Here is a 26,307-nt window from a genome sequence, read left to right as displayed (position 1 = left end):
GATATAGATAGATATAGATAGATATAGATAGATAGATAGATAGATAGATAGATAGATAGATAGATAGATAGATAGATAGATAGATAGATAGATAGAAAATTTCCCTTTTTCCCTCCCCGTAAATCCGCGCTGTACTAAAGGTAGATGGACATGGGTAATCATTCCTAATGTCGGAAGCTGGGTAAAACGGAAATTTTGTAAACTGAATTTCAACCCTGATTTTCTACTGAGTGGTGATGGTGATGGTGACGCGAAAGTGATCCATCTATATATTCCAAATTGTTAAAACGTACAAAAAATGGGAAGTCATCGAATGTCCAAAATTTGTCAATGAGAGAAAATTTAATATTTATATATAACTTTAACTGTACTTCGGTAGCTCCGAAGTTAGTTAGATAGTTTGAAAGGAAGATGTACATATATACATCAAAACGGAAGAAATACACCTCGGCCTCTATCTGTCCTAGAGAAAGAAATTAGTATTAACAATTAGAGATTGGTGATTCCTGCCTGCGAGGAAATTCTTAACAATGGTTTCGCAGGGACTATTGTCTAGTAGTAGAAGTATTTTTGCGTGTTAAATTCTCGCACATTGTCATCTGATGATTTCACCTCTTTAAAAAAATAATATCATGGATCCTTATTTCATCGCTTTACATTAATAACTTATACATTTTCTTCTATAAATGAAATCCCATAACTAAATAGATATATTGTTCAAAGTGCCCCAGTTGACACAGCTCTGCTTAAATACAATTAGCCAATAATTTACTACTTGTATTACGTGCTCTATAAGTCAAGGCAATATTACATACAATGTATTATTTTAAATTAAAATGAAAAAAAAACAACTAAAAAAGGAAAATATATAATTGTGACATATTTATTTTTATTAATAAATTAAAAATAATAAAAACAAAACCAATATAAAATATTATTTATAACCATTATTTTTAACTATGTTCTCTCTACCTGTTAAGGCACACTGAACGTATACGTAATATGAAATATTTATTTGGTTTGTAAAATTAAGCAGAAAACGAACAAAAAAAAATACTAAAAAAAGTAACATGTGAATGAGTGACTACATCTAAAATTATAGATGTCATCATCGTTTTCTTTTGAAATAATATACATACATATGTATGTATGTATTTATTAAACAGATAACAAACACTACTTGTTTTAATTGTTCATCAAAAATTATAAAGGAATTATAATGTTCATAAAACTACAATATGAACAGAATATGTTTGAAGAAATTTTATATTTATGAAATTTTGCAAAATGTTTTAAAAAGTATAGGTTTTAGTAATTAAATAATTAACTATTTAATATATTATTTGAAATATCGATAGCAGATACTGAAAGTTAATATCAAATTCTCAGTCATTGCATTTGGTAGGTAGGTAGTTAGGTAGGTCGATCAGTCAGTTTCCTTAACGTAATTCCTAAGAATCTTCCAATCAGTGGTAGTCAGGAATGTTATTTCCGGAATAACATCACTTCCAAGATACTTGGATCTAACTTCGACGAATGCCTGGCAGTGGCAAAGAAAGTGCTCCAGAGTTTCACTAGCCTTATTAATTGCCTTCATTGCATTATGTTTTGGTACACTTGCGCCTTGGGTGTATATAGACTATAAGGGTGATAATGGGCCAATTAGTATAAATTTTGGTAGAAGAATTTCTACATAGGGAAAAAGGAATATACACGCCAGATACCAAAATGACACTTAAGCGTTGATAATTTTTCAATAACATCCGTTTTTAAAGTATAAACATTAAAGTGTCCCGAGGAGCAGCGTTTTGAAGAATTTCCCTACCAGCGATTGAAAATCCTGACTTCAGTATAATTTTTTTAAATAAAACATTTTCGATTTTTTTTGAAATGTGTCTCGAAAATTCCGTAATTTAGAGCTGATTTAGGAAAAATTTTAATTTTGTAGAATATTTTTGGTCCACAAATTGATTTTTAGTGGCTTGGAGAGGCATTTTGTTTTCGCTTTTTTGTCAAAGTGGATGTCAAAGTTGTCGTAATTTTTAGCTCATACAAAAAAATATTCCAAAAATTGTTTGGTATTTGATTTAGTCCATTTCAGATTTTTTTTTTTTGAAATTTGTATGCCCTTTATAACACAATAAAAGTTGTTTTGCGGACCAGAAATACACTAACAACAATTTTATTTATTTTTCCAGCGACAAGTTTAAAATTGCGGAATTTTTTGACACCCAATTTGAAAAGATTGCAGAAAACGATGTTTGACATCAGGATTTTCAATCGCAGGTAGGGAACATTGCAACAATTCGTTGTCGAAATCTAAATTTTATACACATCTGTTGTCAAAGTGTTAACAAACGTGATAAGCTTCCTAATGACAACGACTTGTTTAGAATAAGTTTTATTAGAAAATATAGCGTACACACATGGAAAGACAGATACACCACGGACGGATATAACTAAAGATACTTAGAAAGTCATTCTGAAACGATTTGTATACATTTAGGTGGGTCTAGGATCAATAGCAAAGTACCCTCTATGGGTCCAACTATAGTGACATAGGTGTTAATATATAAAGGATATTTTCGATAACTAGTTTGTTACAGCATCTGTAAGGATCGGTGGATCTGAATAAAATTTTTCATACAGTTTAACAACAAAATATCTATGTTATTAGAGTGTAATTCGGAAATCTGTCTGCAAAGCAGAGATACGTTAACACTAGACATGATATTCATATCTGCCAAAGTTTTGTACAGAAGTATATATGGTGTTAAAATGTTCATATTCTAGTTTCTGTCTAGATACCACTTAGTCAATGCTAGATTAGAATTTGTTGTTTAACGGTCTTTAGCTCCTCTACCCCCGAGATACATAGGTCTCTCAGCATTTGTTAGTTTATAAATCTGATTCTGCTTTCTACTTGATATCTTGATATGATAAATTGGAGTGAAGGTACAATTTTATATGCTAGCTAAATCGATCTGTTATATTCAGATCGATCAGTCCGAGTTTTAAAATTATGGTAAAATGTAAAAAAGTAATTATTGAAAAAAGGTGCAAATTAGATCAGAAGTATTTCCCGATTGTCTAGTAATCAATGAACATAACCGCTTTTTATTATATTCAGTATCAAATGGATTTTGTCAGTCCATTTGTAACACATCGAAATATTGGTCATAGACCCACAAAAATATATAGATTCTGGGTCCTTATTAAATTCTAAGACGATCTAGCCATGTCCGTCTGTCTGTCTGTTGAAAGGATGTTAGAGTCCAAACGGAATGAGCTAGAGGGGTGAAATTTTGCAAAAATATTCTATATAGGTAAGGTTTGTTTGGTATTGTGCAATAACGATCCAGCCCCAATACAAGTGAACCCCCGAAAAATAGCTTTAACGGGCATATCTGTATAAAAGGACGAGTATAGCAATGAAATTCAATATAAATAAGTTTCGCGCTAGTCAAACCTCCTCTACCGAATTTTATACGGATCGGCCTATAATTGACCCTACCTACCCCCATATAAGGTTTCCTTTAGAAAATTACTTAAACGATCATTACTGACTGAAAGTTACAGCGATGAAATTCAACTCAAGTAAGTTTGTAGAGAGCTAAAACCAACTCAAGTAAGTTTGTAGGGAGTTAAAACCTCTCTACAGTCATTTATAGGAATCGGCATATGACTGACCCCCATATAAAGACCCTTTCGGAAAAAAACTTTTTACTATCTTAAGCCTTTCACGCACAAACCTAACCGCTGGATTTTTCACGGATATGAGTGCACCACGCATTTTATTTTATGGTGATTTGATTATCATTTTCGATGAAATATTAAAAAAGAAGTTTTTGAAGTATATCGCAGGCTAATCCTTTTTAGCATGTAGTGACATTAAAATCGAAAAATTAAGGGTATTTTTCTTTGGATATAACCATTAACAGCAGATGTGATTTCTAAATAACGCTCTTAGACGAGAAATATGTAAACAAAAAGTTTTGGGACACCGATGTCCCGTATACGTGAAAGAGTTAAAAACGATAAATAATTTACTCTATCTCTCATATTAGGTTCTCTTCAGTACATTTCATTTACGGCATATACCTATGCACGCCTGGACAACGGATTTCAACAACGAGTATTGGCGTTCGCAATTTGGCAACGGATGTTATTGAACTATTATAAACACATAATTTGGTACCAGACGTGCATATTTCCTTTATGAGCATATATATGAGGCATATGAGACTCGGCACTTGTTTCTCTGATGCTTATAGTGAAGCTTCAGCAAAAACGAAATACACAACCCGGGACAATGGATTGTTTGTCAATAGTGAGCATATGACGTTCGTAACATTTAGACAACGAACGTTTATAAAATTTTGATTTCGACAACGAGTATTGTCGTTCGTACTTTGACAATGGATATTATTGAAAAATTATAAACACTTTGGTTGTCAATTTGGTACCAGGCGTGCATATTTCTTTTTCTGTGTGGGTATATAAGATTCAACTCAGCGGAATATAACACTTTTACTTGTTTTCTCGCTGGTTATAGTAAAGCAATCCTTTTACAGGAAAGAGAATTACATAACCCTGGACAACGGTTTATTTGTCAATACATGCTTATCACGTTTGTTAACATTTAGATAACGAATGTGTACAAAATTTAGATTTCAACAACGAGTATTGTCGTTTGTACTTTGACAACGGATGTTATTGAAAAATTATAAACACTTTGGTTGTCAATTTAGTACCAGGCGTGCATATTTCCTTTTCCCTCTGTGTGGGTAAATGAGATTCAACACAGCCGAATGTAACACTTTCACTTGTTTCCCGTTATGATAGTTTTTTTAGCAATTTTAAGAACTTTCACCTAACAACTAGCATTATCTATATCTTCTACTATAAAACCTCTACAAAAACAAAGGTAATTTTAATAAAAATTTAGTTCAAGTTCAAAAAATTACAATTCCGGTTAGTAAATAAGAATATAGAACATATTCTTAAATCAATTAACAATTTGAGTTTAATTATTATATAGAACATTATCAATTCTTGGAATTGTTGAATGAAAAAGTTGAATTTAAAAATATGTAAAATAATATGATGATACCAAATTATAAAAAGACCGAAAACGTGATAAGTTTTTTTTTGTTAAATAATATTTAAAATGGGTTGTAACGGGTGATTAATAAACAATTTATAATAATTGCAATGTTGTCATTAAAAAAAGTATTAAATAATGTATAAAAATAGCCTTTTTTCTTATACAAAAAAAATTAACAAGAAAAAAGTAATTCGCTCATTCGAAACCCCTATTGCTGCATTTATGATCGGTACGTTAGGTCGATCTTTTTTAATCTAATGCGCCCCTACAAAACTATTTTATCAATAAAATGAAAGACAAACGTCACTAGAGCATCAATGAAAAGTTGTTTCCATATCTAGTAAAGTACAGGTTGTTTTCAGAAACCCAATAATATGTTCAGATTATTCAAGATTCAAATTGTTTACCTATTTTTAAATTTCAACCTAATTTCCCCATTAACACCCTTTATTTAACACACATTAATACATATTGTTCGAAATATTTTGAAATATATGTATAATATAAAATTTTGAAACTGACCCAAATGACAATTTGTATAAATTTAGTTCATCGAGTTAAATGGACTTATTTTTCAATGAATTTTCATAAAAAAATATGTATTAAAAATAAATTAATTAAACGGAAATACGCAGCAATATCCGCCTTATCAGTATTAGAATTATAGAAAAAAATAAAAAATAAATAAATAATAAGAAAACCTTCAACTAATCTCAAAAACCTAATAATATTTTTTTAATTCATTATAATGAAATGTTTTAAACCATAATTGTTTTTAAACTAAAGTTTTTCTATTTTTTTTTAATTCGTACTTACACTAAGTTTTCGATTGATAAAGTCTGAAAAACGAGCAACAACAAAAAAATTTTTATAAATATAAAGGAAAGGACAGACTGAGAAGGCCTTTCAAAATTTGCTATATAGAACCAATGTCTGGTTAAAAGGCTAGTCTGCGTCAATTTCTCTTCCAAATAACTTTCTCTTTCAAATAACTTCAGAAGAAAGCCTGAGTTCAAATCATTACTTCTGTAAGTCTTTTTCTCCACTTACATACAAATGCGTTGTCAAAGTACATATGTAATACCACTATAGTCTAGTCTATAGTCTAGTCTATAGTTTAGTTTATAGTCTAGTCTATAGTCTAGTTTATAGTCTAGTTTATAGTCTAGTCTATAGTCTAGTCTATAGTCTAGCCTATAGTCTAGTCTATAGTCTAGTCTATAGTTTAGTTTATAGTCTAGTCTATAGTCTAGTTTATAGTCTAGTCTATAGTCTAGTCTATAGTCTAGTCTATAGTCTAGTCTATAGTCTAGTCTATAGTCTAGTCTATAGTCTAGTCTATAGTGTAGTCTATAGTGTAGTCTATAGTGTAGTCTATAGTGTAGTCTATAGTGTAGTCTATAGTGTAGTCTATAGTCTAGTCTATAGTCTAGTCTATGGTCTAGTCTATAGTCTAGTCTATAGTCTAGTTTATAGTCTAGTCTATAGTCTAGTTTATAGTCTAGTCTACAGTCTAGTCTATAGTCTAGTCTATAGTCTAGTCTATAGGCTAGTCTATAGTCTAGTCTATAGTCTAGTCTATAGTCTAGTCTATAGTCTAGTCTATAGTCTAGTCTTTAGTCTAGTTTATAGTTTACTCACACCTCTGAAGAATACCTTATATTCGATTTTATAAAGACTTGATCCCAATACCCTCGTATTTTAATGTACTTTTTATGGGTGGCTTATGATTATTCAAGTCTTCTTTGTTTCTGGGTGAGAAGAAGCTTTACGAAATCTTCTAAACAAAAACACCACAAAAAAATAACCAACCATTTCCTCACATCAAGGCAAAGTTCTAATTTATATGAGATGACTCTTTTGATTTGATTTAACTAATGTTGTAGTTGTTCTTAGGTTATTAATCTAACAAACAACAACAACTACTACAACAACATTAAATATTTTTTCATCGATTTCAAAATAAAGCTCATACGTTCTATATGTTCATCCGTTTTAATGGATTTACATTTTTTTCCATTATTTATTTAAGTTAAATCTAGATCCTCATATCCCTTCCACTCCAATTTATTATATTCATTCACTTTTAAAATGAAAATTTTAAACGGAAGGCATGAACCATAGAGACACACATACTTTGACAAAAGAAGAAAAAAAGTGACTTTATCAGTTGCAAGAGTGTGGGTAAAATTGAAGCTGGTAGTGGTGCACTCGTTTCAATGTTCGGCTCTGATGGTGAGAGAGTGTGAGTGGCGTTATGTTTGTTTTAGCAAATATGAGCAGCATGAAAAATCTTTTGCTGGCCTCATGTTTAGTAACACTTCGAACGTTTGTCGATCTCCATGTAGGGAGAGTATACGACGATCGTATTGCGTACCCACTAGTCTTCTACATAAATAAAATCTGTCTGTAATCAGTGTATGTTACGAGTGCTTAACGTCGAGTTGTGTTAGTTTTTTTATTTCCATTTTTAAGACATTTTTTTTCTTAATTAATAAAATTTTGTTAATTTTTTTTCTGTTTGAAAAGACGTTTTTAAAAAAAAATATAACGGTTTTTTTAATTTTTTCTTTTTTTTTTATTATTATTTACTTTTTTTAGTGTTAAACAAACGGTAGTGCTCTACTCCTACCAACAAATTTTCTGATGTTTTACCATCAGAAAAGAAAAAAAGTACTATAATTTTTGTTGAAATTAAACAAGAAAAAAACACAAAATCTTCGAAAGAAACGGAAAACAAAGTTGTGCGTGTTCCAGTGTCGTTTTACTATAAAAAGTTGTTGTTGTTCGTGGCGGATACGCGTTAGTTTTGCGGAATATGTTGCCATTACCCAGAGGCCTTTTGGGTCTCTCGGGTTTGAATGCCCCTAAGAGGCATGGTCTACTGTTGCCAACAGTAGTTGTAATTCTTTTAACATTTGCCCTTTTTGGAAATATTGCTGATGCTAAGGTGAGTTTTGTTATTATTTTTTTTTTTTTTGATAGAAAGTAAATTCTGAATAATTTGTTAAATTTTTTATTAAAAATTATTTTGTTATTGTTGGAATGATTAATATGTTATTTTAAGTAGAAATTTAAACTTAGATTAAAATTATGCATTTGTAGGAATTGAATTTTATAAAAAATATAAAAAAGTTTTTCTTTTCTTTTAAATAGTTTTTAGAAAAATTTTTAAGAAAAATACCAATCTTAAAGACATTAGCTTTTAATGGAAGTAAGAGAAAATTTGGATTATATATAATTTTGATTTCAAAAAGAATTTATGTAAAAAATTTACAACGAATCAAAAACTTTAATTGCTGCCACAAAATATTTTTGTTTAAATAACAAATTTCATAAAGAACTTCCAAGGAAGCTAATAAGAAGTTAAATTCTCCACATGAATTTTTTAGTAATTAAGAGCAATTAATCAATTGAGAACTTGTTATAAAAGAAATATTCGTTTTTTTTAATCCTTTTTTTTTTTGTTGCTTAGTAATAACTTCCGAAGAAGTGATTTATATGTTGTTGGAAACGATTTCAATGTTACTTTAAAGAAGTTATTTAAAAGCTAATAAATGTTAGTTTTAAGATAATTCGTTTGACATCATAAATAAATGATATGTGGTGACAATGTTCAGTTTTCCTTTTTTTTGTAAGTTATTACATCACCACTTCTACAGAAGTTAAAAGTAAACATTTCGTACTAACTTTGAAGTACTGATAAAGTAATTCATTAGTTTCGCAATATAGTATGGAAAGTAATTAATCAATTGGGAACTTGTCATAAAAGAAATATTCGTTTTTTAAACCTTTTTTTTTGTTGCTTAGTAATGACTTCCGAAGAAGTGATTTATATGTTGTTGAAAGTGATTTCAATGTTACTTTAAAGAAGATATTTAAAAGCTGAACATGTTAGCTTTAAAGAGTATTCTTAAAATAAGAACTTATTTGTAAGTTATTACTTCATCACTTCCTAAAAGTAAAAAGTAAACATTTGTGCTAATTTCGAAATGCTGATAATGTAAAGTACTTCGTAAGTTTGCCGCCTTAAGTTCTTGCAATAGTTCTATATGGCAACAGATTCGCAAACGTATAATCTGTTAATGGTCTGCTGAAAGAAAAATTCGTGAGCATATCGCGAGTTAATTTTAGTAACAAAGTTAAAATAAATTATATTTGATAAAATTTTTATAAATATAATAAGATTACAGTTAAGGTTTTCAACAACTAACTAAATATCTCCAGTTTTCCTAAAAACATATTTAATCTTTAAAATATGATCTTACATAGACACTATCTGGCTCTGGCGAGGAGATTATTTATATACAGATTCTCAACCATAGCTGCCCTTTTATAAATAGTGCATGTATGCTGGTTTTTCGATAATTTGTTCGAAAATTCATCAAACACTAATTACATACAAAGTTTAGTACTCTGTGATAATGGTCCTTCGATTACTTAGAAACAAATACTAACCCTATGGTCAACGAAAAATATGCTACATTTTAAGATTGTTTTTCTCAGGGAATGAGATAATTTGAGAGTGATTTCTCAGCAATTACATCTTCCAGACATAATGTGATACTTTGTGATAATGGTCCTTCGATTCTTTAGGATTACATCTAACCTCAACTCCAACTGCCTTATTAGAAACCATGCACATATAATTTTGTTTTGGGAATATTTGTCTCCAGATAGTTATTGTTTGAAACTTAGTCAACAATCACTTCACCCAGACAAGCTATAATACTCTATGATAATGGTCCTTCGATTACTTAGGAACAAGTACAAGCTCAAAACCTACCATATGATAAACCAAATCTAAGCGAGTGTTAGGGATTAACTATCTCGAAAGGAAGATTATTTTTGAACTCTTCTAAAACACTTTATGATAATGGTCCTTTCATTCCTTACCATTACATCTAAGCTTAACACCAGCTGCATAATTGTAAACCAAATATATACTAGTTTTCAAAGGAATGGTCCTTCGATTTTTAAGGAATAAAACTGTGTTCAATATCTGTTGCCATAGTGATAACTAAACCTAAGATAGTTTTGAAATTATTTGTGCCGAGAAGGGTATTATTTCTTATTCAGTTATCACTTCTCCCAGTCAAACTATACTAAATGGTGATAATGGTCCTTCGATAATCAAAATCTCGTATTGTAAACAAAATATTAACAAGTTTTGGTGTTATTTGACTCGAAAATTGGATCAATTGCTTCTTATTTGTCCTCAATTTTAGTCAATCTTTTCTCCCGGACAAACTATAACAATGGTCCTTCGATTCTTAATGCCTAAATTTGACCTCAACATCTGCTTTCATGTTATTAACTAAATATTAGCAAGTTTTGGGATTATTTGTCATGAGAGGAGAATAATTTGTCATTATTTGAATGTGAAGTCTAAAACAATATAACGGGCCTTCGGTTATAATTGTTCTCTTCAAAAGAATCAGGCATTATTATCTTATATTATGTATTAGTTTCAGTATCTTTCAGTATTATAACTTCTTTAGTAGTAAGTATCTGGTTTAATTCTAATATTTTGTGCAAAGTCATTGATAATTCTGACTTTAATAGGGCGATATCTTGGGATCGAGAAGTCAACTTTTAGGTCATACACGACAGGTCTTTGAACTTATCTAAAGTTTAGTTAATCTTATAGATTGTAATAAAACTAACGATTTCTTTTAAAAAATTAAGGAAAATATTTAGGAAAATTGGTATCTTTTTTGTGTCAAATTTTGATGGATTAAGTGACAATATCTTGTGAGGGGAAAAGTACCAATATTACTTTAAAAAATCTACTAAGAAAAATCTCTATTTTAAAAATCTGTTCATAAAGAGTTAAGCTTAAAACTGTTAAATATTTAAGAGAAATTTCTTCTACTAAAGAGACTTTTAAAACATACAACTCTCTTAAAAAGTGCACAATTCTTTTAGCGCTCTCCCTCTCTTTTAAAATAACAATAATTGAAATTGCTCTTTAAAATGTTTTCATAAACATGCTTTCTCTCTTTCTCTCTTAATTTTAGTTCTTTAGGAATTATAAAATTAAGAGATTTTTTTATAAATTTCAATTTTAAAATTTTTTTATCACAACTTTTTTTCTGTTTTTCTTAGTAAAGATATATAAGACTTAAATAATTACAAAATAAAAAAATTGATAAAAAAAAAAACATAAACATAATTTAAAAAATAATAATAAATAAATTTAAAACAGAAAATAAGAAAACATAAAATTGGGTCAATTTAAGTAAAATAATCAGCATAAGTTTAACAGAAATAAAACACAGACTTGATAGAAAGAAAAACTTACGTTTAAACTTAAAGTAAATGAAAAGAATGAATGAACGAATGAATGAATAACTAAGTGAGTGAGTGAGTGCACTTACTGGAAATGTAAGTAAATAAAAAATAAATGGAATGGATCCAACATGTAATATATTACATTTCCGGAATACTTAGAAGGCAAAAAAACTAAGTAAACAAAACAAACTTTTCATTTATAAGACACTATAAAGATAAAATTTAAATAAAATAAATTAAAAAAAAAATACATTAATAATAATATTTATTAAAATTTGTTTCATTTTTGTTCTTAAATAATCTAAGAAATAAAATACCAACTAGATTTAATTGTCAAAAAAAAAAATGTCTAGTCTTATCAAAACACTTTAAATTATTAAAGTTTTTTTCTTCTTTAAAAAAAAGGTCAATAAGTTATTTGTTTTTGTTTCACAAGATGATAACCTTTGAACAAAATAAAATATTAACATAATATTTTAAAATTTTTGAAGAAATATATGTATCAAAAAAATTCTATAAATTTAGTCTATGTTATTTATAATTTTGTTCATTTCCGGTTGTCATTTTTTTGTTTAAAATATGTTTAAGTTTTCTTTTTTGATAATAATTCAATTAAGCCTTTGTGCTATTAAGATTGGGTTTTCTTATGTATGTATTTGTCTTAATATGCCTGTAGTTGTAATGCTTAAAAGTAGGCTACAACTATTTGTTGATTTCTAATTTTAAAACAACAATATATTTGATTAGCCTTCAATATTGCAGTTAATAATTGGCACATGTTTCCGTTTTGTTGTTAAAAAAAAAGAAATATATTAAATTATATCAATTATTAATTATGAATTAAACAAAGAACTTTTGAAACGAATGCAAATTTCCTTTATAAGTGCAAAATTTTAAATAAAGAAAACTTTTATCAAAAACTTTGTATTTTACATTAAATGATTCAGAAGTGTTTTTTTAAAGAAACATACACAAAGAGCCATTTGGAATTTACTAAAAAACTTTGAAAACTTATATATCACATTAAACAATTTCGAGATATTTAGAATAATTTCGATTATAAGCGATCATTAAAAGCATTACTTCTGTATTTGTTTAAATGTTATTCACTTATTTACTGTTTATTAAGCACTTTTTCAATAAGCCTATAGTCCTATAGTCGTATAATTTAGACTTTACTTTAGCAAAGGCTATGGTTTTAACATAATCCAGACCAGGTATGAAAAATTCATTACAGTACTTTTTCTAACTTATAAACTTTTGATAAATATCTCTTATAGTAGTCTATAGTCTAGTCTATAGTCTAGTCTATAGTCTAGGCTATAGTCTAATCTATAGTCTAGTCTATAGTCTAGTCTATAGTCTAGTCTATAGTCTAGTCTATAGTCTAGTCTATAGTCTAGTCTATAGTCTAGTCTATAGTCTAGTCTATAGTCTAGTCTATAGTCTAGTCTATAGTCTAGTCTATAGTCTAGTCTATAGTCTAGTCTATAGTCTAGTCTACAGTCTACTCTATAGTCTAGTCTATAGTCTAGTCTATAGTCTAGTATATAGTCTATAGTCTAGTATATAGTTTAGTCTATAGTGTGGGCTAGAAAACATGTGCCATCGGCAAAGTCTAGATATTAGAAAGACCCAGTTAGGAACATTTTAATTCTGGTTGCCCTTTAGATTATACAAATAGAAATCGTATATAAAGCACGACCTTTTTGTGGATGGACTCGAATGTCTTGTTTAACAATAATTCGAGGATATTCACGTGATCTTAACCCAGCCTATTCAGATCGAAGTTGGGAAGACAATGAAGAGGATAATCTGCCGTGAATAGTATGTGCCTTGTTAATAATTAAAAGTCAGGGTGACCCTCAAATTTCGATATTCCGTCATTCGGTCACCCTTTTTTGCTCCCATTATTATAATCCCTATATTAAGCTCATGTGGAAGTATATGTGAAGTCCAATAGTTTTCAACGAATGGTCGATTAACCCTGGCACTAAAACGAGAATCGGCTGTAAGCAATTGCCATGGCTTCAACAGCGATCGTATATTTCATGCTCCTTGTTTTAAAGCCAAAAGTCGTCATCATTTGAGATTGAGATTGAATCTAAACTGCTTCTATTAATGACATTTCGAAGCAATATCATATGACAATATAAAATTTATCACTTTAGAATCTCTTTATCAGCACTTGCTTATTCTAGTTAACCCCTTAGAAGTAACTACGGAAGTAGTTTTGTTTCACTTTCCTTCTTTCTAGGGCGTTATTAATCTAATAAACAAAAATTTCTTTAAGATTACAAAACTAGTTTTACTTAATAACTCATTTGATAATGAATTTTTATTTGTTTTAATTAAAATTTGCCGTTATTATAGTATTTTTTATTTTTTCTTTTACAACTTCTTTCATGTGCCATTGTCACTACTTTTCTTTTTTTGCGGTTTTTATTTTTTCCCTCTACTTTTTTTGCCAGTACTGCAAACACGTAATTTTTTCAAACCGTTGGCTGTTGAGGAAAAAAATAATCTTTCTTTTTTTCTATGTTTTATTAACTGGTCTTTAAAGACCACAATATCAAACGGCTTACACTTCAGTTTAAAAGTGCTTATTACTAAAAAAGGATTAAATTACTTGATGTTCAAAAAAGTTGTATGGAAAATTATAGCAAAATTTAAAGAGTAATTTTTTGATTTAAATTTAAATAATAATCAAATATTTAACATTAACATTGTAATTAAATACAAAATTATATTACGATCTAATTTATCGAACTACAGTATATTTTTGCCCACAACTGTTAAAAGTTTATAAGCAAACGTGTAGTTAATTGAATGTCTTTATTTTTATAGATCTTGTGTTTATAAGAACTGAGAGCAAAAATTTATTAGAGTTTATATTATAGAAAGAAAACTAAAAACTTGAAAAAAAAAATATTTTTATAAAATAAATTCTCTTTTAATAATTTAAAAGATTTTCAGAATATCAAAAATAATTAAACTTCCTTCCATTAAACTAAATTCTAATTGATAAGATCTTGCCAAAATTTGTACCACATTTTATTCCTGGCTTATTATTTTATAATCTACGGTTTATTTTATAATAAATGTTAAAATTTCAAATACATACATATGTATGTATGCATGTGTATGTATAAAAAAATCATTATTTGCCTTAATAAATCCATCAAATACTAAATTTGTTGATAGCCTTTTGACAACATTTTTTTTCTTTAAATAATAAATATATTCATGCCTTTTAATTTTACTTTAAATAAAACCGAATCGAATCTTATAATCAAATTATTTATGTCATAGCTAAATATAACATCGAATTTGAATTAATACACAGGAAAAAATCTTTCGAAAATATAATGATTTGATTTCGAAACCTTATTGAGAATTCTACTAATCTTATCATTGGTTCTAAAGTCATTATTGCTTCAATAGGGGGTAAAAGATATGTCACTTTTCTATAACGATTTGGAAAATAATCTATCGATTTTGATCAGTGTACTATATATTTTTTCTAAAAAGAATATATAGATAGAATCGCAGAATTATAATACATATATAATGATAAGTATGTTCTCGATTTGTATAACTGATTATATTTGAATTTTTGATGCAGAAGTAGAACTAAACTAGAACTGAACTAGAACTGAACTAGAACTGAACTAGAACTGAACTAGAACTGAACTAGAACTGAACTAGAACTGAACTAGAACTAAACTAGAACTGAACTAGAATTGAACTAGAACTGAACTAGAACTGAACTAGAACTGAACTAGAACTGAACTAGAACTGAACTAGAACTGAACTAGAATTGAACTAGAACTGAACTAGAACTGAACTAGAACTGAAGTAGAACTGAATTAGAACTGAATTAGAACTGAATTAGAACTGAATTAGAACTAAACTAGAACTGAACTAGAACTGAACTAGAACTGAAGTAGAACTGAAGTAGAACTGAACTAGAACTGAACTAAAACAATTAAAAAAGTGCTAAAATAGTTTGAAGAGAATTTTTTGAGTTTAATTAAAATTTCTTTCAATTAGATTACTCTTTATACAAGATGGGGCAAACTCTTAATTATGGACAAACAATACTCTTTTTGACATATGTAGCCGGTTATTTATTTTAAGATTTCTTATTAAAGAAGAGTATCTATAATTCCGTCAGTAGATATCTCTTAATTGTTCAGCAACAAGTGTGTTGTTGCATTTCTATTTATATGTTAATATTAGTAAAAAGGAATTGTTTTATGTATTTTAATTTTTTCTTTATAAATCGAAATGAAATAATGTGTCTTGTGTACTTTATCTTAATCATAAAAATTGCATTCTCAAGTATTTTTATTTATTTTTGTTGTTTTTTTTTGTTATTTTATTTTCTTATCATTCATTACTTATACTTACAATATATTCATTCATTTTAATTTTTATACGGTTTATGGATGTTGCTGCAGCAGCAGCAAACTGCAAGTTGTTCTTCCTCAATTAGGGAGTATTAGAAGTCGATTCATGTTGCACATGTTGGTTTTTGTTTAAGTTGTACATATAATGTAAACATTTAAGATCATATTGATATGTTGCATTTAGAATTTTCTTCGTTTGTATGATCGATGTTTGTTTTTAACGCAAATTACAATGAGTTTGTTGAAAGTTAAACATTTCATGTTGATAAAGAATTGATTCTTTATTGAGAGTAATTTGGCGATGGTAAACCAACGAAGGACTAGTTACATAAGTGGTTATTAGAAGATAGTAATCGATACAAGTTTTAGAGAATCTTTCAAGAGTGGGTTTGTTTTTTTCTTATAACATTTAGTTTGCATTCTTTTAAATTTTCCTCACTGCTGAGCTGTCCATGCTGATCATTGATGAAAAATGCATCGGCATTTGCTTCAAATATATGACTCCTTCTTCTTTTCGCTTAGATGGAGTCATGTGTTTATAGATTCTATACTACATGGCGCGGTGGTTTTTGGAGTTGTTCTGCCTTATTTCATTTAATTTACTTTTTTATTTTTCCGCTTTTCAAAAGTTTATTATTATGATGGTTTTTTTTCGCGGTTTGTTTGGTTTTATTTGGTGTTTTGTTTATATTTACTTTAAAACTTTTTTTACTGTCTCTGTCTGCATGATGTGAATATTTAGTTTTTAAATAGTTGTTTGTAAATTTAAAAATTTCGGACAGAAATAAAAAACAACATATGCTTCGTCAGTGATTTAATTGCAATAACCTTTTTGTTAAATACATATTTTTAAAAAAAAAAATCCATTAAAAAATTTAAATTTAGCTAAAAACAATCTGATTAATATGCGAAAATTTTAGCAATATGTCATGACCTTGAAAAGATTTGATCCTAAAGGGTTCGAAATGGAACCAATTTAGAACTGGTATGAAGTCTAGGTCTTTGGCAAACGGTTGAGTATTATTTTAAATATATTGATTGTTTAATTTAAATAAAAACAAAGTCGTTCTTAGTTTTATTCGTAATATAAATCATTTAAGTTTAAAGTCGAAACATAATTTGTATAATTTCTGACAACAATGTTGCAAAAAAAAAAAATACTACACACATTGTGTTATCAGTAAAATATTCAATTCAATATTTACAAATACACATCATAAGGTGTTAATTCACAACACTGTTTACAATGATGCACTAGTTACAATTACACATGTTCTATGTAAACGCCATAAATGCTCACTTTACAATTAATAATAATCTGTCATAAAAAAATTATTATCTCTATTAAAATGATTAAAATGCATAGAAATGTTAAACGATTAGAAATTTAAATTGTATACAGTGAAGAGTAAAAATATGTATATAAGAACTAGAACTGAACTAGAACTGAACTAGAACTGAACTAGAACTGAACTAGAACTGAACTAGAACTGAACTGAACTGAACTAGAACTGAACTGAACTGAACTAGAACTGAACTAGAACTGAACTAAAACTGAACTAGAACTGAACTAGAACTGAACTAGAACTGAACTAGAACTGAACTAGAACTGAACTAGAACTGAACTAGAACTGAACTAGAACTGAACTAGAACCGAATAAGAACTGAACTAGAACTGAACTAGAACTGAACCAGAACTGAACTAGAACTAAACTAGAACTAAACTAGAAACTAAATAGAACTGAATTAGAAATGAACTAGAACTGAACTAGAACTGAACTAGAACTGAACTAGAACTGAACTAGAACTGAACTAGAACTGAACTAGAACTGAACTAGAACTGAACTAAAACTGAACTAGAACTGAACTAGAACTGAACTAGAACTGAACTAGAACTGAACTAGAACTGAACTAGAACTGAATTAGAACTGAACTAGATTCTAACTAGAACTGAACTAGAGCTGAACTAGAACTGAACTAGAACTGAACTAGAGCTGAACTAGAACTGAACTAGAACTGAACTAGAACTGAACTAGAACTGAATTAGAACTCAACTAGAAATGAACTAGAACTTAATTAGAGCTTAATTAGAACTGAAATAGAGCTGAACTAAAACTGAACTAGAACTGAACTCGAATCGGTAATCTATTAAGTTAAAACGACTTCTGTGGCAATTTCATGTTCCTCTATGATTTTTTTCTCCAAATTTGCATCCAAATATATAAGGAAATAAATATGTACCATAAAGTTTTGCACTTTTGTTAAGCACTATACTATATACTTGCAATTATATGTATAGAATCTAAATTGTTGTTAATAAAAAAGAAAGAAATAGAAAAATATAACAAATAACATGAATTAAGTAAAAATATTAATATGAACACATGATTATTATCAAATAAATTATTGCAATTGCTAGTGGGCTGTAAAAAAGCATGCAAAAATCCATAAATTTTCTGAAAAATTAGCAGACAAATTTTTTTTATTAAAACATTTAAAATTACAAAATATTAAATAGAATTATTTAGTTTTTCCTGCGTGTTTCATGTTTTTACTAATTTACATAAAAATGCTTAGATATGCATCATATAAAAAATTGAGGGAAAAAAATTAAGCAGAAATAAATGCATTTGATTTTATACTTTTGTTCAGTTTTATGGATACCAACATCTGTTTGCGAAAAAAAACAAAATCATAAAAATGATGTCATGCTGCAAGATCGGTTTTCTTTTTATTACTTTTTTTAATTTTTGGAAATATATACATATTATTTCAGTATTGTGGTTGGCTGTCAGACGGAGCAAAGATTTGGAATCTGTTCTAAAATTTTGTGTTTATTTAAATTTTTTCTTGTTTTTTTTCTGTTTGTAGTTTAGAACAGGAGAATAACATGTGTGATCCAATTTTTGAATTCATGCTATTTGTTTAATTCTTCAAAGTTTTTTTTGATTTGCAAATTCTTTTTGAAGAAAAAAACTGATTCTTAGAAAAGAATGCATGTTGTTGATTTTTTTAAAAAAATTAATTTTAATTAAGAAAATTGGAAAAAAAGAACACTAAGACAACTAATCATGATTGATGTTTGGGGTGATGGTGTTAATAGGGAATTGAAAAGTAAAGTGTTGCAATAATAGTGCAAGTGTCTGATATTGTGATTTTATAGACATTAGAACAGTTTCGTATTAAGAGATGTTGCAAAATGGCGTGGAAACTATACTAGAACTGAACTAGAAATGAACTAGAACGGAACTAGAACTGAACTAGAACTGAACTAGATTTGAACTAGAACTGAACTAGAACTGAACTTGAACTGAACTGGAACTGAACTAGAACTGAACTAGAACTGAACTAGAACTGAACTAGAACTGAACTAGAACTGAACTAGAACTGAACTAGAACTGAACTAGAACTGAACTAGAACTGAACTAGAACTGAACTAGAACTGAACTAGAACTGAACTAGAACTGAACTAGAACTGAACTAGAACTGAACTAGAACTGAACTAGAACTGAACTGGAACTGAATTAGAACCACGTCGCGTTGATGTAACAATTGCAAAATCGATTATCTCTTATTTAATTACATTTCTTGCAGATTTGCAAGATCATTTTCATTAGTTACAGAACTGCTCCATACGATATATATTATTGTTTTTACAACTTCACAGCACTAATTGAGTATTTAGAGAAATTCAGATGAATAATGGCATAAAAGAAAAGATAATAAACAGCTTTACAAGCAATTACAAATTGATTATTTTCATAAGGCAAAAAAGAAAAACACATAATGCGGAAATTACTCCATGCTCAAATGGCAACAAATAAGAATTAAACTAAAATATAGTGAAGACGATAATGACGATGAAAAGTACCAGAAACTATACGATTGAAGTAATCTTATACAAACGAGTTGCATAGAATTAAAACAAATTCTTAAAATGTGGGTGGTATTTGGAGAATCAAACAAAATAAATTTTAAAATAAAATATATTATTCTTGATTTGGAATATGAAATTAATGAATAAATTGTTCAATTTTTAAGCATTTTTAGACCATACACGCCTCAAGGTTCCCTTTTTATTACTCTTAATATAATCTCGCATTTTGAAATTCCATTTCTAGTCTAACATTTAAAAATATTTTAGAAAAATCTTGAAAAATTGAGGTTATCAGTTAGAATTCATAAATACACGCATATAAAAAAAATAAATCAAAAGTCAGTTTTAAACTAAATAATTAAACAGTGTTTTTTTTAATTAGTTGTCTTTTATTCTCTTCTGTATGATGTAATTTTGCTAAAACGTTCTTGAGATTAATAGTTTTTTTTTCTTTCTTAAACTATAATTTATAGTTTTAATTTTTATTTAGTTTAGCATTTCTTTAGCATTTTATCAGCTTATTATTGAAAATTATTCAAATCCAAAATCCCGGATGTATATAAATTTGTTCAACATGATTTTCTTTTAAAATAATGTTTATTTTTATGCTGTTTCATGAAGATCTTTGATTATTTTTAATAAATTTTGCATGAAATTGTATTTTTTTTTCAATTATTTTTTAATAATTGTTATTTTATTGTATACAAGCGCCATTTCTTTTTTGTTGTTTTAATTTCTGGCGGGAGTTTTGTCAATGTGTTTGATACTTGAACTTGTATGTCTATCGTATACAAAGAATAAATCTCTTTGTACTGTTTTTTATACATTTAATTTCATTTGTTTTAATATTTTAGGGTGACAAAGAGGTTATCTGTTTCAAATTTTTTGATGCCTCTTTTTGTAGCCATATGTATGCCGACTTTGTTTAAAAAATATCATGTATTTTTGCATAGTTTAAGCTTTTAAACAGGAAATATAAATTTTATACTTTTGTATGTTGTTTGCAGAAAACCGAAGAATAACATACAAAATGTCCAAATTTTTAAAAGTTTAAAGAACAACTGTTCTGAAATCTAAAATGGTGACATTTTTTTATTTTAGTTATTTCAGTGACCTGTCACTAAATACTTTAAAAGTGTCAATTATTTTATTCACAGCTTTTTACATGTCAATTTAAAAGGTTCTTCTTCATATAAAAAGTTTTAAAACACAACTGAACTAGAACTAAACCAGAAATTATATAAAACTGAACTGAAAAAGAACTGAACTAGAACTGAAATTCAACTGAACTAGAAGTGAAATAGAACTGAACTATAACTGAACTAGAATTGAACTAGAATTGAACTAGAATTGAACTAGAATTGAACTAGAAGTGAACTAGAACTGAACTAAAACTGAACTAAAACTGAACTAAAACTGAACTAGAACCGAACTAGAACTGAACTAGAACTGAACTAGAACTGAACTAGAACTGAACTAGAACTGAACTAGAACTGAACTAGAACTGAACTAGAACTGAACTAGAACTGAAATAGAACTGAAATAGAACTGAAATAGAACTGAAATAGAACTGAACTAGAACTGAACTAGAACTGAATTAGAACTAAACTAAAACTGAACTACAACTGAACTAGAACATTAATGGAAATTTAAATCTTGTACCCAAATAATTACATGTTTTAATATTAATCCTTAAATGTAAAAATCTAATAGTAGGGTGCACCTTGATTGTATGTATATCGAACAGATAACAGCTGTTTCTTTATTTTTTGCATAAAATGCATTTTGTAAATAGAAATTGTTAATAATAATAAAAAGCTTTATTTTTAATCTAGAGCTGTAATGAAAGTGGGCGTGTGTGACATCATGCCTAAGATAGATCATATTTTACTATTGTTGACATTTGTATACATACACATACAGTTTTTTTTTCGCTCAATTTGCAAACATTAGATTGCATGTGATACTTTTCGTTGTTGTTTATTTTATCACAGCATACTACAAAAAAACGTAGCATATTTGCGATTTTTTATGCATCTCTGTCTTTCTCTTTTTCTTTAGTTTTGTTGTCTTTGTCTTTTTTTTAATGAAGGCAAAATATTTTGACCTTAAACTATTAAAGACAATGATATCAAATGTCATCAAAGAAAAACATTAGAAAATAAGTAAAATTTTTTTTGTTTTTTATTTATATTATTATTTTGTTAGGATGCATAACAAAAGTATAATGTAACTTCCATAAATAAATATAAAATTCTAGAAGAGAATAATAAAAAATATAATAAATAAAGAAAAAAAAAGATGGGGAATACTTGAGTAAAAGTTTGTGTGTGTATGTTAGTATGGATCATGTGTAAATGCACTTAAAAGTGTAACACTGACATACATTTAATGGATCTTTTTTTGTGTTAAAGATCCAACATAAATATGGAAATACTTTTTGCATATTTTTTGTCGACATACAAAGTTGACATAAAGTTATTTTTAATTAAAATTACAAAAATCTTGTAGTATGTGTCAAGATTCTGAAATAAGTGTGTTATTTGTTAAATGTCCTAATTATTTTGTAAATACTGAAGATTAGGGGCAAATATAAGGCCTAACATGACTCATCTATAACGTCATATTGGCAACACTGTTTTTTACCCCTTTATATTCCTTGGACCTGGTTCACACTGGGAAACTTTTGTTGAGAAACTTTTGATTTTGTGTGTGAGAGAAAGAGACGGTTGATAGTTCTTTCTCCTTCTCTCACACACAAAAATCAAAAGTTTCCCAAAAAAGTTTCCTAGTGTGAACCAGGTCTTACTCATGTCATCATTTCCTAACGTTATTTTCAATGTCTATAATAATAATAAAAAAAAATACGCCAAGTCTCGCCATATCTTAAATAAAAGTATCCCTTTCAAAATATTATTGCAATTTTTTTTTATTCGAATACAAACTTTTTAGTTTTTGCTGCATTAACAAAATTACAACACGGCATGCATGGTGTGCTGCATATGAGTTGTCTACATACAAAAATAAACAATGTGGTTTTTAAAAAAAATATTTTTTACTTGGGGCAGTCACAAATTGCTACGGTATGATATTTTTTGGTCTAAATTGGTAAGTGTTTAACTAATAAAAAAAATCTGAAAAATATTGAATTATTTCAAGTGTCAAGTTCAAGGAAATTTAGTAATGCAGACATTCGTTAGGTAGTAAATCAATGTTTGGTATGAATGTTAAACATTTTTTGTTAAGCTAAGCATAATTTTTTTCTTTGATTCTCATATTAAATAATATATTTTTGTTAACAAAATTATATGGGTCAGTTTTTTGCAATCGCTAATTGATTTCAAATTCCATTGATTAATAGAATATTAATGTCTATAGCTGCACTTGGAATTAATCTCTCTTAAGAAACACTTTCTTATTATGAAAGTTTCTTCCACGTTTAGTTTTATAACAGTTCTAGTTCAGTTCTGCTCTAGTTCTGTTCTAGTTCTGTTCTAGTTCTGTTCTAGTTCTGTTCTAGTTCTGTTCTAGTTCTGTTCTAGTTCTGTTCTAGTTCTGTTCTAGTTCTGTTCTAGTTCTGTTCTAGTTCTGTTCTAGTTCTGTTCTAGTTCTGTTCTAGTTCTGTTCTAGTTCTGTTCTAGTTCTGTTCTAGTTCTGTTCTAGTTCTGTTCTAGTTCTGTTCTAGTTCTGTTCTAGTTCTGTTCTAGTTCTGTTCTGTTCTGTTCTAGTTCTGTTCTAGTTCTGTTCTGTTCTAGTTCTGTTCTAGTTCTGTTCTAGCTCTAGTTCTGTTCTAGTTCTGTTCCAGTTCAGTTCTAGTTCAGTTTTAGTTCAGTTTTAGTTCAGTTCTATTTCAGTTCTAGTTCAGTTCTAGTTCAGTTCTAGTTCAGTTCTAGTTCAGTTCTAGTTCAGTTCTAGTTCAGTTCTAGTTCAGTTCTAGTTCAGTTCTAGTTCAGTTCTAGTTCAGTTCTAGTTCAGTTCTAGTTCAGTTCTAGTTCAGTTCTAGTTCAGTTCTAGTTCAGTTCTAGTACAGTTCTAGTTCAATTCTAGTTCAATTCTAGTTCAGTTCTAGTTCAGTTCTAGTTCAGTTCTGTTCTAGTTATGTCAGTTCTTGTTCAGTTCTAGTTCAGTTCTAGTTCAGTTCTAGTTCAGTTCTGTTCTAGTTATGTCAGTTCTTGTTCAGTTCTAGTTCAGTTCTAGTTCAGTTCTAGTTTAGTTCTAGTTTAGTTCTAGTTTAGTTCTAGTTCAGTTCTAGTTCAGTTCTATTTCAGTTCTAGTTCAGTTCTAGTTCAGTTCTAGTTCCGTTCTAATTCAGTTCTAGTTCAGTTCTAGTTCAGTTCTAGTTCAATTCAGTTCTAGTTCTAGTTCTAGTTCAGTTCTAGTTCTAGTTCAGTTCTAGTTCAGTTCTAGTTCAGTTCTAGTTCAGTTCTAGTTCAGTTCTAGTTCAGTTCTAGTTCAGTTCTAGTTCAGTTCTAGTTCAGTTCTAGTTCAGTTCTAGTTCAGTTCTAGTTCAGTTCTAGTTCAGTTCTAGTTCAGTTCTAGTTCAGTTCTAGTTCAGTTCTAGTTCAGTTCTAGTTCAGTTCTAGTTCAGTTCTAGTTCAGTTTTAGTTCAGTTCTAGTTCTAGTTCAGTTCTAGTTCAGTTTTAGTTCAGTTCTAGTTCAGTTTTAGTTCAGTTCTAGTTCAGTTCTAGTTCAGTTCTAGTTCAGTTCTAGTTCAGTTCTAGTTCAGTTCTAGTTCAGTTCTAGTTCAGTTCTAGTTCAGTTCTAGTTCTAGTTCAGTTCTAGTTCAGTTCTAGTTCAGTTCTAATTCAGTTCTAATTCAGTTCTAGTTCAGATCTAGTTCAGTTCTAGTTCAGTTCTAGTTTTGATTTAGTTCAGTTTTAGTTTTGTTTTAATTGTTATATGTTTCAGCTTAAATTAAATGCAATTTAAATGAGGAATTTATTTACATCGATATGACTGATGATAGCATGCATCAAATGCATTGCAATCCGTAGTATGTTGTAAAACAATAGTATAATTTTCTAATTTAGATTTAGAAGTGAACTAGCAATGATATGTTGGATTTGTTGTAATAATATATGTATCTTCTTCTTCCACATATATACACTACACTGACATTGTAGGTAGTTGTGCATTGTTGATATTGACACTAATTGTTAGAGCAATCATATAGACAATAAGAAAAATGCCAACCTAAAGATACATACATATGTTCACTGATCTCTAACTAGTATATTTAACTGTGATAATATTTAGTTACTATTCTTTCACTTTAAACTACTACTAAAGTTACTACAACTACTACTTATTATTTTTAAATTCATAATTTTCCTTCATACATTAAGAAAAATTATTATAAACACGTGTTAATCTAAGTTTATTAAACCATGAAAAGGGTCCTATATCTGCTAGAGATTTGAACTAGAAGCTTTATTTAAATCAGAAATATTTAATTACCGCACACATACATATGTATTTATTACTTATGACAACAATTACATATAAAAATAAAAACTGCTATTTAAGCAAAATATGTTTTAGCCAACAGAATTTTTGGATGGCTTTTATTAAACTTAAAAATAAATATTATTTGTAAAAAAAATATATTTTTTATATAAATTTTCGTAGTTTGTTTAAACAAAATTTTTATACCGTCGCACATGTTGCTAACATGTGTTATTTAAATAAATATTTATGAAAATTATTCGTTTATTTATTTCATATATTTTGCATTACGTTTACTTTGGTAATTTTCTTAGTTTGAAATGATCATATTAAACTGTCATTTTATTTGGGGAAATCACCATATTAAATTTTAAAAAATGACACAGATTTATTTATATAAACAATAATAAATATGTATTAATAATAAAGTCATTTATAAATAAATATTACAGATTCTATTTAGGGTGATTGAAATCATTAACCCTTTCATTGTAGTTTATCAACACAAATTAAAATTTTCATTAATGAAATAAAAAAAATTTTAATTAATAAGCAATTTCCGATCAATTAAAACACAAGACGGATTTTATTTCATATACATACAGACAAATTGCTGTAGTAAACTTTTCAACTGCACATTTTTTTCATCATCAGGATGCAGTATCTGAATTGTTCAGTTCTAGTTCAGTTTTAGTTTAGTTTTAGCTCAGTTCTAGTTCAGTTCTAGTTCAGTTCTAGTTCAGTTCTAGTTCAGTTCTAGTTCAGTTCTAGTTCAGTTCTAGTTCAGTTCTAGTTCAGTTCTAGTTCAGTTCTAGTTCAGTTTTAGTTCAGTTCTAGTTCAGTTCTAGTTCAGTTCTAGTTCAGTTCTACTTCAGTTCTAGTTCAGTTCTAGTTCAGTTCTAGTTCAGTTATAGTTCAGTTCTATTTCAGTTCTATTTCAGTTCTAGTTCAGTTCTATTTCAGTTCTATTTCAGTTCTAGTTCAGTTCTAGTTCAGTTCTATTTCAGTTCTAGTTCAGTTCTAGCTCAGTTCTAGTTCAGTTCTAGTTCAGTTCTAGTACAGTGCTAGTTCAGTTCTAGTTAAGTTCTAGTTCTAGTTCAGTTCTAGTTCAGTTCTAGTTCAGTTCTAGTTCAGTTCTAGTTCAGTTCTAGTTCAGTTCTAGTTCAGTTCTA

The 26,307-nt window shown here is 28.4% G+C and overlaps 1 protein-coding gene across 2 annotated transcripts in view; it reads left to right on the top strand.

Moving 5' to 3' along the window:
* The first annotated feature begins 7,420 nt into the window (after positions 1–7,420).
* The window catches only part of LOC111678713 (collagen alpha-1(IV) chain), a 29,747-nt gene continuing 10,860 nt past the window's right edge, over positions 7,421–26,307 (top strand). The window contains exons 1-2 of one of the 2 annotated variants that reach the window (XM_046946881.1): positions 7,421–7,555; positions 7,709–8,057. In XM_046946881.1, the coding sequence (XP_046802837.1) occupies positions 7,926–8,057 (132 nt within the window). In that variant the 5' untranslated portion in view covers positions 7,421–7,555; positions 7,709–7,925. The remainder of the gene's footprint in view (positions 7,556–7,708; positions 8,058–26,307) is intronic. The other variant, XM_046946888.1, reaches the window with a different exon arrangement.

This window comes from Lucilia cuprina, chromosome 2 (genome assembly GCF_022045245.1).
Source record: "Lucilia cuprina isolate Lc7/37 chromosome 2, ASM2204524v1, whole genome shotgun sequence".
NCBI classification, from domain to species: domain Eukaryota; kingdom Metazoa; phylum Arthropoda; class Insecta; order Diptera; family Calliphoridae; genus Lucilia; species Lucilia cuprina.
Note: the sequence above shows the minus strand (reverse complement) of the source record. Positions and strands in the feature narration are given on the sequence as shown.